The sequence below is a fragment of the Trichomycterus rosablanca genome, chromosome 1, assembly GCF_030014385.1.
Source record: "Trichomycterus rosablanca isolate fTriRos1 chromosome 1, fTriRos1.hap1, whole genome shotgun sequence".
In the NCBI taxonomy this organism is placed as follows: Eukaryota; Metazoa; Chordata; class Actinopteri; order Siluriformes; family Trichomycteridae; genus Trichomycterus; species Trichomycterus rosablanca.
In genome coordinates, this window is record NC_085988.1 from 58,449,535 (window position 1) to 58,467,444 (window position 17,910).

Consider the following 17,910-nt stretch of genomic DNA (forward strand, 5'->3'; position numbering starts at 1 on the left):
TGCCGTAATCAAAGCTAAAGGCGGTCCAACAAAATATTACAGTGTGTGTGACCTTGTTTTTGGCCAGGCAGTATATATAGTCGCATGGATTTAGGTGATTGTGTGTACTTGACTGGCCTGCCTGCAGCCGAGATCTGAAAATGGATGGCACATCAGACAATGGCGACCACAGACAGATGAGCAGATAAAGTCTTGCATCAATCAAGAATGTGTCAAAATTTCATTTGCAAAACAATAGAAATGTAATGTAAAAGTTTGTTTATATTTAAAAGGTTGGATTAAGCTGGTCAGTAAAAACATTGGAAATCTTTTTACTTTTGTCAGTTAAATAAGGTTTCAAGAGAATGAACTAATCACAGGTCCTTTTTTTATTGCATTTTACAAAATGTCTCAAATTTTGCAAAAATGGGGTTAGCACTCATCTGTTTAATACCAAGTACATACAGAAAACAATAAAGCTCATAGGCTTCTGAGGTTCTGTAAACCAATGTATTTGTAAAACACATAATAGTTCATTCTGAACGTCATTCTTGGGTTGTTTCCGTTTTTGTTCATTTTGCTGATTTTGATCGCCAAAACACTGTGAAGCAAAAAAAGCAACAGTAAGTAAAGTCTGTTGTTTATTCTTCTTTCCCTGCAGTCCTTTAAATCAGTGACTCTTCAGGGGTTCTTTTATGTCAGGACAAGAATAATGACTTAGTCTTTGTTAACAATCCTGCCAGCCCTATTCAGTTGTGTTTTATATCCCCTCCCCCCAAAAAGTTGGGGATCTCTGTATATGTTTCTTAAGACTTTTTGATCAGAAAATCAAAAATAGTTGTTAAGCATGTGACAAACTACAGTGCTTTGATGCCACACACAAATACAGTATATGGCCAAAAGTACATTATATGGCCAATGATATATTGACACCCCTCCCAATTACTGAGATCAGTTGTTTCATGTGTATAAAATCAGTACGTGTGTATGCTTTTAACATTGTAGACACAGTTTGGCATACGTCCTTTTCTATTCCAGCACGGCTGTGCTTCTTTGCTCAAAGTGGGGTCCATAAAGACATGGCTTGTTGAGTGTGCACTGGTCTGCACTGAGCCCTGAACTTAGCCCTGTTAAAACACTTTTAGGGTGATTTGAAATGGTAATTGCAGGCCTGGGGGGTCTGTTGGATGAAAACTTCACCACAAAAGAAATGTAGGTCAGTACATTTAGCAGGAGAAATTACTCACTGCTACACTTGAAGCTGTAGAAAATTGGTAAATCAATGAGTTTATTAAGGCTTTAAGACCATTACAAACTGAGTTCTGTCCCAGGGAGTGATTTATACTCGACACCTTACAATATAGTATTGAATTCTGGTTTCTGTGCCATATAGACACCGTTATTTAATTTTGTTTTTCTGTGAAAATTACATTTGTCAGTATTTAAATATTTCTAAATGTTTTTTAGAAACGTTTTTAAGTGACTACTATTTTGTCTAAATAGACACCAGTTGTGTTTAGCCTATACACATTTTGATTTTTGATCCAGTAGATTTTGTGTTATCTTAGAAAACCGATGATTAGTGTATGACAAAGCAAGAAGTACACCGATCAGCCATAACATTAAAACCACCTCCCTGTTTCTACACTCACTGTCCATTTTATCAGCTCCACTTACCATATACAGTATAAACACTTTGTAGTTCTACAATTACTGACTGTAGTCCATCTGTTTCTCTACATGCTTTGTTAGCCCCCTTTCGTGCTGTTCTTCAATGGTCAGGACCCCCCACAGGACCACTTCAGAGTAGGTATTATTTGGGTGGTGGGTCATTCTCAGCACTGCAGTGACACTGACATGGTGGTGGTGTGTTAGTGTGTGTTTTGCTGGTATGAGTGGATCAGACAAAACAGCGCTGATGGAGTTTTAAACCATTCACTGTCCCTGCTGGACTGAGAATAGTCCACCAACCAAAAATAAATCCATCAACAGCACCCGTGGGCAGCGTCCTGTGAACACTGATGAAGGTCTAAAAGATGACCAACTCAAACAGCAGCAATAGATGAGCGATCGTCTCTGACTTCTACATCTACAAGGTGGACCAACTAGGTACGAGTGTCTAATAGAGTGGACAGTGAGTGGACACGGTATTTAAAAACTCCAGCTGCAGCACAACACATACTAACACACCACCACCATGTGATTGTCACTGCAGTGCTGAGAATGATCCACCACCTAAATAATACCTGCTCAGTGGTGGTCCTGTGGTGGTCCTGACTATTGAAGAACAGGGTGAAAGGGGACTAACAGAGCATGTAGAGAAACAGATGGACTACAGTCAGCAATTGTAGAACTACAAAGTGCTTCTATATTGTAAGTGGAGCTGATAAAATGGACAGTGAGTGTAGAAACATAGAGGTAGTTTTAATGTTATGGCTGATCAGTGTACATGGTCCAAACATTCAGAAAAAAGAACAGTTGCTGAAATAGTTAAATAAGCACATGTGCCTTACAAGTGGACTTTAACTGGTGAATGAGCTGCACCACTGTGTATGTATGGTGAAGAGGAAGTGGAACGCCCACAGCGTCTGTGAGATCCTGAATGCTCTATAGTTTGGGTGTCTGATCGTGATGTTGATCGTGGGCGCCATGAACCCATGAGAGAGTGCACATCCAAAAAAATAACTTGTTGGGATATAATGTCACTGCGGACCAGGACTGGTTTCTACCGGCAGGAGATTAATAAAACAATATGGGATGTACCAGAGAGGTACCGAGAGCTCCTGCAAGTGGGTACGGGAGCGTATGGAACCGTTTGGTGAGTAAACACATCGTGTGCTGAAGGGTTTTTTAAATATTGCTTTTAAACAATTAGAACATATTTTGTTTTAAAAGTTAAAGTAAAAGTAAAAGTAACATTTGAGGAACGTGTTGAGGTAAATGCGCACAGAGCGCATCTGCGCACTACTTTCCAAACGCACTGAGTTATCTAACTGGATAATTTCAGGATATATCAGCCATGGCATTTGCACAAATGTTAATATTATTTATAAATAACATTTTAAACTTTTATTGTGATTTAAAGTGCTACGCCAAAGTATTTTTTTCTCACGGGAGCGCACGACAAAGAAACTGTTCACTGCATTGTTTGTGTTTAACGAGTAGAAAGGTCGCGTTAGGCAGGCGACCCCCATTCTTCATTTCGTGTTTTATAGTTTCTTTGTCTATAACAAACTTCAGTTCCTTATTATTTTGAGGGAACTGATACATTTATAATTGCTTTTTCTTTAACTGAATGAAGTAGTTTATTTCTAATGTCTATGTCCTAACTGGTCAATGAGTATTTAAACTCAATAAATAAAAATTTTTGTATGCTATGCATACACCATAAAAAGTGTTTACATGTATATAGTACCATACTGTACATTTTTATTCTTATTGCTTGTTTTTATACTGTAAGTGAATGTTGTATGTATACAATAAATTGTCTATCTATCTATCTATCTATCTATCTATCTATCTATCTATCTATCTATCTATCTATCTATCTATCTATCTATCTATCTATCCATCCATCCATCCATCCATCCATCCATCCATCCATCCATCCATCCATCTAAATGGCCCCATTAGTCTGGCAAACACTTTCACACACTTTCCCCCAAATGCCTATTTTAATTCAGATTAAAGAACGGAGCAGTTATTGATTTAAATTTACATTTTCAGTATTTAGCAGACGCTTTTATCCAATGCGACTTACAGTACTGTGACAGTATATTATAGAAGATTGATAGATCAATAAGTTTATTAAGGCTTTCACAAAGCCATCACGAACTGAGTCCTGTCTCAAGGAGTGAGTAAAAGTGGTGCAGTCCCATTTATACTCAACTCCTCCCACCAAATTCTTACAATTTAGTATTGATATCTGATTTCTATGCCAACTGAGCACCATAATGTAATATTTTGTCATCTTTTAAACATTTAATTATTTCCAAATAAAATATACGTTTTTAAGTGACCCTGATCATGAATACTTTTGTTTTAAGGTGGCCTTGATTCTCAGAATACCACTGAGCACTTTGTTTCTGTTATGTTCTGAGTTCCCCCCCCCCCCCCCCCCCCCCACCCAAAATGTCCTTGGTGTTGTTACATGTGAATCAACTGCTTTCTGTTTCTCATCTCAAGTACCCTGCTCACACACTCTTGCCAAAGGCTGTCCTCATTCACCTTTTACACACATAAAAACTATCTGAAACATTACTGGGCTATCCCTTATAACATATATGATTTACACCTTAAGTAATATTAATTAATTAATAACGTGAATTAATTGATTCTACACCGATCATAAAATAACACACAAAGTCACATACACACATATATACATAACTATTCTAATGGATTATTTATCAATTAATCTTCATTAATAACAAAAAATCTCACACAGGTCCTTTAAGAGTTGACCATAATATCAACATTTAGCCATTTGACAGATATATTCAGGACAGGATACAATTCATTTCCCAACAGTTGCAGCTTGGCAGTGGTGGACCTTAAACCTTAACATTCCAATCACTACTGCTCTATAAAATGTATAATACACTACATGGCCAAAGGATGAGAGCACCATGAGCATGTTGGACATCCTTTTTCAAAACCATAAACATCAGTATACATCTGTCCTCCACCTGTGTTTCCCAATAAAACCTGGCTCACAGTTGAGAAACACTTTGGAGCGCATCAAACACATTATTTCTCCTTCACGTATATATAGAGCAATATAGAGCAGCAGGTCCACCTTATGCTTGTTTTTAGAAGTAAGAGAAGACCAAAGTTCTTACAAATCCACCTTGGGACCATGTCAGACATCTCATAGACAGTGACTGGCACCAAGGTATCTCGGGATCCTGTAAATGTTTGGAACCTGTGGCAGCTAGCTTCTGCGCCAATGGGCTGCCCTCAGAGTGGCAGACAATATTTAGTAGATCAGCACAAAATGACTAATCACTAGCTGCCCATTATGTTTGCATGAATTTTGGGGATGTGGCTTTATAGGAAACATAGAAGGCAGAGGGTAAATTAAACTTAAAACTAGTATTTCTTAAACAACTATTTATCTAAGCAATATAATATCTATAAATAATTCATACTTTTATAACATATTAATAGGGCTGTTTGGTTGTGTACAAATGTGAGGTTCATAAAGAAATGGTTGGTAAAGTATGATAACCCCCAAAACCTCTGGGTTAAGTTGTAACACCAAGTTAGTCATGTCCTGGTGATTAGATGGTATTTATATTCACAGTCATAGTTCCTAGATCTTTTTGAAACCTTTACCAGATATGTTGATGCCATTATAGCTGCAAATGGGGACCATATAGTTTTGGAAATGTTATTGTATCAGGTGTTCACAATTGTGTTTATCTACTACAGTCATGAATTTCATAACCTCAATGTGATACATATGTTTTTTTACATAGTTCTGCCATTGATCGGAAGACTGGTGAACGGGTGGCCATCAAGAAACTCCATCGTCCATTTCAGTCTCGACTTTTTGCCAAGCGAGCTTACAGAGAACTAAGACTGCTCAAACACATGAAACATGAGAATGTAAGTACGCCATGGTTCAGCTTATTCAGTTACATGATAATGATGATGATGATGGGTTTTAGTCATAGAGTTTTACCTGATAAATGTCAGTGTCCAGTTTTACTAACTATTTTTTTTATACCTAAAACAGGTTATTGGACTGTTGAATGTCTTTACTGCTGAAATATCTCTGGACAGACTGCAGGACTTGTAAGTTATTTCAGAATTTTTTTTTTGTTAAATAATTAACCAGCTTAATTAATCACACTTAAGAGCCGCCCTGCCACAATGTACATGTCAAAGCCATTTTTAACAGATGTGCATGCCACACTCAGCTATATGATAAATGTTTATTGCAGCAGATATGATCAGGTATAAAGTATCTCCAAAAGAGCAAGGGTTCCTTACAGGTAGCTGTGATGAGTACACGTCGACAGTAGTCTAGGTTGTTGGGCAGCCAAGACTCATTAATACAAGAAGGCTGGTATTGACCAACAGCAAAGATTCAGTTGCTCAAATTTGAGATAATCTTAATACTGTTGATGAGGTGAATGTGTCACAACATACATCAAACCCTTCTGTATATGAGGCTGTGTAGCTGCAGTTCAGTCAAAGTGCCCATGCTAACTCAAGTCAACTGTTGAAAACACCTGCTGTGCAGGTATTGGAACTGGACACTAACGCAGTGAAGAAGGATTATTTGTCTGACACATCCTGAGAGGCATGTGTGCATTCTTTCCCTGAGGGAAGATGGCACTATTATGCACTGTAGGATGATCCACTTTGCACAATACAGAATGTCTTGGTATCAGATACCACAGGACTACTTCAGATGTCTTGTGGAGTCAGCGTCTTAGTTGATCAGAGCTGTTTTGACTGCATATTAGGTTAAATAATAAATATTAGTTGAAGGCCATTTGCCATCACACCACAAAGGTAACTTAGAGTAGATTTTCTTTATTCTTGTGTCAGTTTTGCAACATTGGAAATGCAGTCAAAAATCATTCTTTACATCAAATAATGTGCAAGGTTTTATACATAAATTATTCAAATGTCAAATATCAAGTTAATTTAACAAATATACAGGATTTAATGGTTTATTTTTCTATCTTCTCACTTAAACTTGGCACATTTGGGCTTTGGGACACTAAATGACTAAATGTATTATATTTGAAAGATTACAATAAAGATATTTACATAAAGGAAGGATTATAAAATAATGTGATACATTTGATGAAATCCTTACATTATTTTAAAGAAACTTTAAACCAATTTAACCATAATGTAACTAGAATACACATTGCTGATATTCAAGTTCTTGTATTGCACATGTCCACAAATGTCTCTCATTCCTATTCTCATACTGACAGTTATTTGGTGATGCCTTTCATGGGCACAGACCTGGGAAAGCTGATGAAGATGGAAAGGTTGTGTGAAGACAGGGTGCAGTTTCTTGTGTATCAAATGCTGCGGGGGTTGAAGGTTAGAAACACAAATGGATTCACAAATCTGAAGACATTTGACATAAGAATGTACTGGTTTCCTTTGTGTTTTTCTTGGATTCTGACTTGTTGCCTTTCTCTTTTCAGTATATTCATTCTGCTGGGATCATTCACCGGGTATGTGACCTTTGACATGTTAATTATATGTGTGGGGGCTGGGAAGTCGGATGACCACTCTATTCAACGCCCACACCCATTCATCCTTTGTTCACAGAACTTCTGTCTCTCTCTCTTAATAAATATAACATTTGTTTGAATGTTTTTTTTTTTTTTTGACAGATTTTGTGTTTTTGTTGTTGTTGACAGGATCTTAAACCTGGAAACTTAGCTGTGAATCAGAACTGTGAGCTGAAGGTATGATGTATTTAAAATAGCAAAATTTACATATAAATAAGTAGCTTTGAGTTATGTGTACCATATGGCCAATGGAATGTGGACACCTGACCATGCTGTTGGACATCCAGTTTCAAAACTGTGGGCATTAACATAAAGTAAGCCTTCCCATTTGTGATCACAACAGGCTTCCATTCCTCTGGGAACATTTTGGTGTGTGTAGGTATTTGTTCCTCCACAGGCATGGCTTGCAATTGACATTTCAATTTGTTCAATGGGGTTGAGGCCCAAGCTCTTTCAAAGCCCTCCAAAGTTCCTCCTAACAAACAAGTCAAACCATGCCCCTATGGAACTTGTGTACAGGAACTTAGTCATATTAAAACAGAAAAGGGACCTCCACTAACTGGAAGCATACATTATTTTATATAACTGTGTATTTATGAATTTTCTCCCCTTTTCTACTAATTTCTTCCACTGTGGGGATCCTGATTGCATTCGAGAAGAGTATATTTTCCTGCTCCATGCCCCTTCCGACTCGTGTGCGGTCCTCAACCCCTTCTTTTTCAGCCGTGCTTCGCACATGAGGCTCATCTACTTCTGCACAGGCACCTCGGTCTGCTAACCAGAGTCCTTACAATTTGTTTGAAGACCCCACCTACTAAGTCTGGCCTTTTCCCACACTGCAGGCTCTGTGGCCAATTTTGTCTGCTGCAGGCACTGCCAATTGTGCCAGCTAGATGGCGCCCATTCTACCGGTAGCAGAGCTGATATTCAGAAATAATTGTTTTAATACACTGTTGCTCGGTGGGTAGCACTGTCATCTCACAGCAAGAAGATCCTGGGTTTAATTCCCATGTGGAGCGGTCACAGTTCTTGCTGTGTGGAGTTTGCATGTTCTCCCATATCTTTGTGAGTTTTTTCCGGGAGCTTCGGTTTCCTCCCACAGTCCAAAGACATGCAGTCAGGTTAATTGGAGATATTTAATTCCCTCTAGTCCTGTGATGGACTGGAGATCTGTCCGGGGTGTTTCCTGCCTTTCATCCAGTGAATCAAACCCACCGCGACCTTTAATAGGATAAAGCGGTGGTTAAACAGACAGTGAGTGAATAAATGAATGTTTTAATAGACCTGATAGCAATAAGTGCAGCTGAAACACCTTATCTCAGTAATAAGGAGGTGTGTCCACACAGCTTTTGCCATATAGTGTGAATCTGTCCTCCAAAAATGTAAACATACACAATGATATCGCTGCTATCAGACTCACACAAGGGTATAAACAGACATTTAGAGAGATACATTATGAAGGAACTCAGAAGCCATGTTTACAAGGCATCCAAGCAGTTATTTATAACCACACAATATGAGGGTGCTATCCGAATGGGAAGAGACCTATACCACCAAAGCTAATAACTTAACTCATAACTAAAACTAATATTTAATAACTTTTAAAACTAATAACAAAACCAAAACTGGCAATTACATATTTATAATCACTGTTAAAACTGGAAATAGTTTAAATTTGCCTACTTTAACTAAAAAAAAATCAAAGGAACCATATTTGTTGAAGCTGTGTTGGGTAAAAGATGTTTAGTTTTTCACAAATTCCAAATTGCTACTTACTCTTTACATTTGTGCACTACACAAGGAAAAAATGAATGCCTCCAGACCCAAAATAGTACACTATACCATTATAAATTCATATAGGATAGGATAGTTAATTCAGGGTTTGGTAATTATGGCTTTATATATTTTTTAAATTGTATTTTAATTACATATGACATGGACTTTGTCTATTTGGGTTTAAACTAAAGCTAAGGTAAAAAACTTTTAGTGGTGTCAGACTTTTCAAGCAATTGGCTCCAGGCTAAACATTAAGGGCTATTATGGGCTATCCAATAGTGTAATATTTTTGGTACTGTCTCTGTTTAAAGACATGCTATTAGCCTCTGCTGTTATTCAGATGTAGTTATAAATAGTACTGTTGTAATGTCTGCAGATTTTAGATTTTGGGCTGGCCAGACAAGCAGACTCAGAGATGACTGGTTATGTGGTGACCCGATGGTACAGAGCGCCTGAGGTCATCCTCAACTGGATGCACTACTCACAGACAGGTAACACATACCCATACAGTGAAACTTATAACAGCACATGGAATGTTGTTTGTTTAGGTGTGAAGAGATGAATGTAGGAGTCATATGCAGAGATGTCGACTTACGTGCGACTCGGACTCGACTCGTGGACAACAAAAGTCAGCAACATTAGTTACGTGTGACAATTCCGTCACACGCGTCGCTTCCTACTTTGAATATGAATCTCACTTAAAATGGTGGAATATGTAGTGCACTTCAGAGTAACAGCTAATGTGAATGAAATTCTCCTACAGAATTGGTGCTAATGATTGTAAGAACCGCTTTCTAAACCAATCAGACCTTCTGATTGTAATTTTTTGTAAGAAATGCTGTTATTTGCATGTATTTAGTTTGCAGCGTCACACAGATGATTGTCAATGAAACGCTTGATTGGCTTTCTAACGAGTTCGTGTTTTACTTCACAACCGGGAAGTTTGGAGGTTTTTAATTATAAGCACATTTACAAAATAACGGATTCTATTCATAATGGGACACACGGTTATGAATTTAATAGTATCTGGAACAACATAAGCTAAGGTAAGCGGTATTATGGATTTTTTTGCTGTGTTTGGGATTTTGGCCACTGTGCTGTAATTTGCAATGAAAACAAAACGTCAGTTTAAGCTTTTAACTGGTACCTAGGAAAGTAAAGGCACTAAGTAAAACGGCAAAATACAGTCACTAATCTGTTGTTGTTTTTTATCTGAACATACATATTATTTGTTTCCAATATACGTATGTTTTGTGTATATTATATTGACTCGTGACTCAGACTCTAGCCTAAAGACACGTGACTTGACTCAGACTCTAGCCTAAAGACTCGTGACTTGACTCGGACTCTAGCCTAAAGACGCATGACTCGGCTCGGACTCGTATTTTGTGACTTGTGAACATCTCTGGTCATATGATTTCACCAATAAAACACCCTAACAATCAAACACAAGCCACATCCTTAGTTCCTGAAGAGGAAGTGAATAAATCATTGAATGGGCTATGCCAAGTCAAGTCAAATGTATTTGTTTAGTGTTTTTTACAACAGACATTGTCTCAAAGCAACATCCAAAGCAGCATCCAGAACCAACAGACCAAAAACCCCACTGAGCAAGCCGAGGGCAACCCTTAAAATTACTGGAAGAAACCTTGAGAGTAACCAGACTCAGCAGGGATCCATCCTCCTTGGGTGGCCTGGAGAATAATTCGAATGAATTGGGCTTACACAAACCGTACATACACAAAATAATTTAAACTAAAGGTTATAACTAGTGAAGAGAAAAACAATTTAAGTTATTTCCTCCAGACACCCAAGTTTTAGCTTGCTTCTAAGTGTTTCTGGCAGATCTTACTATGGTTGTCAGCTTGTCATCATAAGCCTAACCCCAGAAAGCTGATTTACATTCATGGGTATATCTCTATGTCCAGATCTAATCATCCCACTTAATACTACTCAGATCACACCATCTGAGAATGTATGAAACCTTGGTGTTGCTCTGGATATACTCCTATCCTTCTAAGCTCATGCTTCTAACCTGTTTCGATCTTGCCAGTTCTTTCCATACATCTGGCAGCCACTTTTTTTTTGTCCAGTCTCTTGTCATTATGAGGCTGGACTACTGCAACTTCCTTCTGGCAGGTTTTTCCACAGCTAAATATGACCACTTCAGCTGATTCAAAACGCACCTACAAACCTACCCAAATGCTTCCACACTACACCACTGCTGTGCTCTTTTCACCGGCTTCCTGTAGCTGCCAGCACTCACTTACTCACTTTCTTAACCACTTATCCAATCAGGGTTGGAGCCTATCCCAGCGTTTCAATGGGCGCAAGGCACACAGTAACACCTTGGATGGGGCACCAGTCCATCGCAGGGTAGACACACATACACACTCACACACACATATTCACTTATAGGACAATTCAGTGTCTTCAATTAACCTGACTGCATGTTTTGGGACTGTGGGAGAAAACCGGAGCCCCCGGAGGAACACGGGGAGAACATACAAACTCCACACAGAAGGGACCCAGACCGCCCACCTAGGGATTGAACCCAGGACCTTCTTGCTGTGAGGCAACAGTGCTACCCACTTATCCACCGTGCCACCCTAGATGTCAGCAATACATTTAAAACAAGGATGTCTGCCTATCAGCCTTGGCTTACTTTCATGCTCTTATAAAACCCTGTTCTGTTTTTTGTACATTTTGCTTCACAAGTCTGGCTCATCTTAATCCGCCCCTCAGAACTCAAGAAAGACAGACATAAGCTCTTCTTTGTACTGCCACCAAGGTGGAGAAATGGGATTCCCCTGTCTGTTAAAACAGCTTAGTCTGTTGCTGTCTTTAAAAAACAAACAAAGACTCACTTTGGAAACTAACCCTGCACCAAGTAATTAGTCTTCTTATTTTATTTTTATTAGAAAATAAAAATAAAAAGCACTGTTGTTTTTCTACTAATATTTTCTTTTAACAGGGTTCTTCTGCACTTTTGTATGTTGCTCTGGATAAGAGCACCTGCTAGACACTGTGAATGTAAACAGTTCTGAAACTAATCTTGGTATAATTGAAATTACTTTAAGAGTGCCCCCTAAGAAAAATAATTTTTAAAAACATGAAAGTATTCTAAATGAAAAGGCATGGTTCACTTTATATGGGTTCATACAGGTACCAAGCATAGGCTGTTCAAAATATAAACAAAATCTAATAATGATCGCCGCTCAGGTGGTGCTGCAGTAAAACACACTAGCACACCAGAGCTAGGATTTCAAATATCGTATCGAATCTCAGCTTCGCCATCCGGCTGGGCTGAGCGGCTATATGAACAACGTTCGGCTGTTGTTCATTTAGGGTGAGGAGCTGGATAGGGAGCTCATAGCTGATGCAATTACGACCTCTGCTGGCTGATTGGAGTGGAGGAATAATGTGATCAGGGTGTGGCTCTCCGTGCACAAGGCTGATGGCATGTGAACTCGACTCCTGCCGGTGAAAAGATGCAGCTGGCTACTGCACACGTGTCAAAGTTCGCTATATATAATGATCAATCATTTTATATGAAGCCTTGAGTAAAAAGACTACAAATGAATCAAACTTAGGAATTAAAAGTATGAGGAGTGTATTACTTGGTCCATAATATACGTCACCCTAAACATGTGACTAGAAATCTCATCTACATCTAATTGTTGACTACTTTTGTTATTTTTGTTGTACTATTGTTACAAACTTAATTGCTCAGACTAATTTGTCATTAACAACAAAAATCATAGGCATAATGCTCTCCTACAGACATGTTTAGCTGCCTGGTGCCATATTAAGAATAACAGTTTGATACTGTGACTGACTGTACGTGTCCTAAAGAAATGAGGTGTTAGCTAGCTGTTATAATGAAATAGCTAATTGAACTAGTTAGTGTGTGGAAACTGACAATTAGGAAAACAAGGTTAGATTATATCAGCATAGCACAAATTTCCAATTTAACACAACTTCTATTTCGTAGAATTAAATAAAATTAGTTAAATTAATTGGTTTGATAACTTTTTCTTGTTGTTACATATTACACACTTTTTTGTCTTTCAGTTGATATCTGGTCAGTTGGGTGTATCATGGCAGAGATGATTCTTGGAAGGCCACTCTTCAAAGGAAATGATCGTATCCTTGATACATTTTAATTTCAATAAATTAGTCCTGACTTCTAAAAATGTATTTTTAGGGCTGCAGTGTTATATATTATGTCAGGGTACTCCCAATTAAATGTAATCTTTTGTTACTATTAGAATCACCATATAGTTGTCATTTATATATAAAATCATCAACAAACCCCAGAAAAGCAATTACAAAGTAGCTTTTTAACAAGCTAAACTACAGTTTCCTTTTTGCCTTGTCGAGATTTTCTGGTGAACCTGGTGAGATTTTGGTAAGTGGGAACAAAGACTTATCAGGGCAGGATTAAAGTGTGTTTACCTTTTATTACTCAATCACACCTTATAAAGGCAGTGTTAAGGGTCATGACAGAAATCGGAAGTGTACACATACACATGGGAACAGTGTTTGGTCGCTGTTACTGTTAAGATAACATAGCGAAAAAAATCACCAGGTGTGTCATATGTTGATGTGCTTGTGTGGACTAAACTGTAGCCTTGGAAGTGAACAGCAAGTCTAAGGAGTACACTCACACCGTTACAACTTCTATAGTTTTAACTCTAAGGTCCAGTGATTTACCAGATTAGCTGCAGTGTGATTTAATCCTTGACCCTGAGCCTGAGATCTGGACCAGCTGAGAGAAATTATGAAGATCACAGGGACGCCAGCACCAGACTTTATCGTGAAGCTACAGAGTCAGGATGTAAGTGGTGTGAAAAACCACATGCACAATAAATATGCAATATAATGTACAGAAATGTTGTAAAGTATGTTTATTAAACTTTCATCTATGTGTAACTTTCACAGGCCAAAAACTACATTAGGAGTCTTCCCAAAGTGCCAAAGAAAGACTTGCATACTATTTTCTTTAAAGCCAGTTCAGATGGTAAGCAGAAAAATACTTGAACACTGCTTAGGCAATAATTATCTCATATATTTTTATTACAGTAGAAGTCTTAAAATGCAATTCTATTCTTACTGTATGTCTTTAAGTGGTAAATGCTTTGGAGAAAATGCTTTTGTTGGACCCTGACAAGCGTGTTAGTGCGTCAGAGGCTCTGGAGCTCCCTATGTTCACTGACTTTCGGGAGCCTGAAGAAGAAACGGAAGCTTTGCCTTACGATCACTCCATGGACAACACAGATCTTCTACTGGAGCAGTGGAAACGTGAGTACAGAAGGAGTAAGAGTAATGCTTTGTACATGCTGGGTTTTAGTTCTAGTTTCACAGTCAGTGATATATTTTGGGGAGCTGCAGAGGTCCCCCAGCAACTAAACACAAACTTAATTTTATATATATATATATATATATATACAGTGTATCACAAAAGTGAGTACACCCCTCACATTTCTGCAAATATTTTATTATATCTTTTCATGGGACAACACTATAGAAATAAAACTTGGATATAACTTAGAGTAGTCAGTGTACAGCTTGTATAGCAGTGTAGATTTACTGTCTTCTGAAAATAACTCAACACACAGCCATTAATGTCTAAATGGCTGGCAACATAAGTGAGTACACCCCACAGTGAACATGTCCAAATTGTGCCCAAAGTGTCAATATTTTGTGTGACCACCATTATTATTCAGCACTGCCTTAACCCTCCTGGGCATGGAATTCACCAGAGCTGCACAGGTTGCTACTGGAATCCTCTTCCACTCCTCCATGATGACATCACGGAGCTGGTGGATGTTAGACACCTTGAACTCCTCCACCTTCCACTTGAGGATGTGCCACAGGTGCTCAATTGGGTTTAGTCCATCACCTTTACCTTCAGCTTCCTCAGCAAGGCAGTTGTCATCTTGGAGGTTGTGTTTGGGGTCGTTATCCTGTTGGAAAACTGCCATGAGGCCCAGTTTTCGAAGGGAGGGGATCATGCTCTGTTTCAGAATGTCACAGTACATGTTGGAATTCATGTTTCCCTCAATGAACTGCAGCTCCCCAGTGCCAGCAACACTCATGCAGCCCAAGACCATGATGCTACCACCGCCATGCTTGACTGTAGGCAAGATACAGTTGTCTTGGTACTTCTCACCAGGGCGCCGCCACACATGCTGGACACCATCTGAGCCAAACAAGTTTATCTTGGTCTCATCAGACCACAGGGCATTCCAGTAATCCATGTTCTTGGACTGCTTGTCTTCAGCAAACTGTTTGCGGGCTTTCTTGTGCGTCAGCTTCCTTCTGGGATGACGACCATGCAGACCGAGTTGATGCAGTGTGCGGCGTATGGTCTGAGCACTGACAGGCTGACCTCCCACGTCTTCAACCTCTGCAGCAATGCTGGCAGCACTCATGTGTCTATTTTTTAAAGTCAACCTCTGGATATGACGCCGAACACGTGGACTCAACTTCTTTGGTCGACCCTGGCGAAGCCTGTTCCGAGTGGAACCTGTCCTGGAAAACCGCTGTATGACCTTGGCCACCATGCTGTAGCTCAGTTTCAGGGTGTTAGCAATCTTCTTATAGCCCAGGCCATCTTTGTGGAGAGCAACAATTCTATTTCTCACATCCTCAGAGAGTTCTTTGCCATGAGGTGCCATGTTGAATATCCAGTGGCCAGTATGAGAGAATTGTACCCAAAACACCAAATTTAACAGCCCTGCTCCCCATTTACACCTGGGACCTTGACACATGACACCAGGGAGGGACAACGACACATTTTGGCACAATTTGGACATGTTCACTGTGGGGTGTACTCACTTATGTTGCCAGCTATTTAGACATTAATGGCTGTGTGTTGAGTTATTTTCAGAAGACAGTAAATCTACACTGCTATACAAGCTGTACACTGACTACTCTAAGTTATATCCAAGTTTCATGTCTATAGTGTTGTCCCATGAAAAGATATAATGAAATATTTGCAGAAATGTGAGGGGTGTACTCACTTTTGTGATACACTGTATATATATATATATATACTGTATATATATATATATATATATATATATATATATATATATATATATATAAGCCATAACATTAAAACCATCTCCTTGTTTCTACACTCACTGTCATCTCCACCATATAGGAACACTTTGTAGTTCTACAATTACCGACTGTAGTCCATCTGTCTCTCTGCATGCTTTGTTAGCTCCCTTTCATTCTGTTCTTCAATGGTGAGGACTCTCCCAGGACCACTACAGAGTATTATTAGGTATTATTTGGGTGGTGGGTAATTAATATTGGGTATGAAATGAATGAAATGGTGGATGATGTGTTTAATTGTGTTTATAAGTTTCCATTGTCTAATATTATGTTTTGATATTTTGGCTAATCTGAAATCATTTAGAGGTGCAAATATAAACACTGTTAAGAATTTGCTATTTCTTTCCACACATCATATAATAACGAGTGTTTAATAATGCACTGAGTAAAAGTTAAATATATGAATTCAAATGAACAATACTTCAAGAGTAACAACATATTTATACTCACCTATGATATATGTTACACACTGATTGAAGTGAGCAGTAAAGTGATTCATGTCTTGTGGGTAGAAATGGGATAAGTAAGTAAAAGAAATTGTTTAAGGCATCAATGCAGGTAGTTGTTTCAGCTGTTTTAACTGTCTCTTTACAGGACACACCTTTACAGAGATCCTTACCTTCCAACCTCCGCTGCAAGAGCTCAGAGATTCCAAAGATTCTACAATCTGAATGTACAAATCTGCCAAGCTACATCAGTGCTGCAAAACATACACAAATATATATATATTGTATATGTGTTGTTTTTGTATTTCATTTAGACTTACCAACATATTTTATGTACAGAATGTTTTTTTTTTTATTTCTTGTAAGTATGTGGACATCTGACCATGACTTTGGTTTACATCGCTCTAAAACCATGAACATTCACACCCCATCAGCTCCTATCCTGTGGCGTTGGAGTTTTTGGAGATTTTGAATTATTTATTTGAAAATTTGTGACAATTTTTTTTGTGCCAAAAGAGTATTTGTGAGATCAGACACTGATAAACAAGAATGTCTGGCCTGTGGTTGAAGTTTCAGTTCATACCAAATGTGTTAAATAAGGTGAAGGTCAGGGCTCTGTGCAAGCCAAAACTTGTCAGACCATATACGGACATAATCTTGTTGGAACAGAAAATAAAAAATGCCCGTCTTAAACTCATCAAAATAATTCAGTGCATATGGAATTTGTCATATTACATATACATGTGTAAAGTATGATGAATTGCTTCCCCCCCCCCCCCCATTTTAGCAATGGGTGAAACTGAAACATTTAAATTGTGTCCAAATAAGGTGGTGTAAAACAATAATGTATATTTTTCTTTGTCAATGAGAAAAGACATAAAATCAGTAAAACAAAATAAATTGTACAGCCTCATAAACTTGTCTTATGTTTTATGTGAAAACCTAAATAAAACTGTTCTTAATCAGTTTGCTGACATTAGCATTGGGCTGGTTAAGCAGGGTTGGGGTGTTTTAATGCAGGCCAGAACAGAGCAATCGCTGCTGATGTTGAGGATGATGTTGGATTTCTTAGTGCTCTGTTTACACAAGGCATACATAATAACATCATGTACAGTGGTACCTTGTAACTCAACATCCCCTAAACTCGAAATCTTTGTAACTCGACACCCTTTGTCGAGAAATTTGTACCCTTAAACTCAACGTTTCCCTTAAACTCAACGTGTGTGCGACTGTCGCTTTGTTCAGCACTCGGGCTGAGCGGTGCGGTAAAACATAATTAAAGTGCAACTATGAGACAAATCTGCATTTGTGTG

General features: G+C 38.4%; 1 protein-coding gene across 1 annotated transcript; it reads left to right on the plus strand.

The window, feature by feature from the left end:
* Positions 1-2,603: 2,603 nt before the first annotated feature.
* mapk12b (mitogen-activated protein kinase 12b) lies at positions 2,604-17,502 on the plus strand. Its single transcript, XM_063004653.1, has 12 exons — positions 2,604-2,797; positions 5,460-5,589; positions 5,720-5,778; positions 6,939-7,050; positions 7,158-7,187; positions 7,377-7,424; positions 9,400-9,514; positions 13,098-13,169; positions 13,784-13,863; positions 13,968-14,046; positions 14,154-14,327; positions 16,746-17,502. The coding sequence occupies exons 1-12, from the start codon at positions 2,637-2,639 to the stop codon at positions 16,820-16,822; spliced, it is 1,137 nt and encodes a 378-aa protein (XP_062860723.1). The 5' UTR covers positions 2,604-2,636; the 3' UTR covers positions 16,823-17,502.
* Positions 17,503-17,910: the final 408 nt, after the last annotated feature.

What these genes read in the sequence shown, in the direction of transcription:
- mapk12b (XM_063004653.1), top strand. Translation starts at nt 2,637, where the DNA reads ATGAGAGAGTGCACATCCAAAAAAATAACTTGTTGGGATATAATGTCA. An exon ending in ACTCTTCAAAGGAAATGATC is followed by an intron (nt 13,170 to 13,783) that starts GTATCCTTGATA and finishes CCTGAGCCTGAG; the next exon opens with ATCTGGACCAGCTGAGAGAA. An exon ending in TCTACTGGAGCAGTGGAAAC is followed by an intron (nt 14,328 to 16,745) that starts GTGAGTACAGAA and finishes GTCTCTTTACAG; the next exon opens with GACACACCTTTACAGAGATC.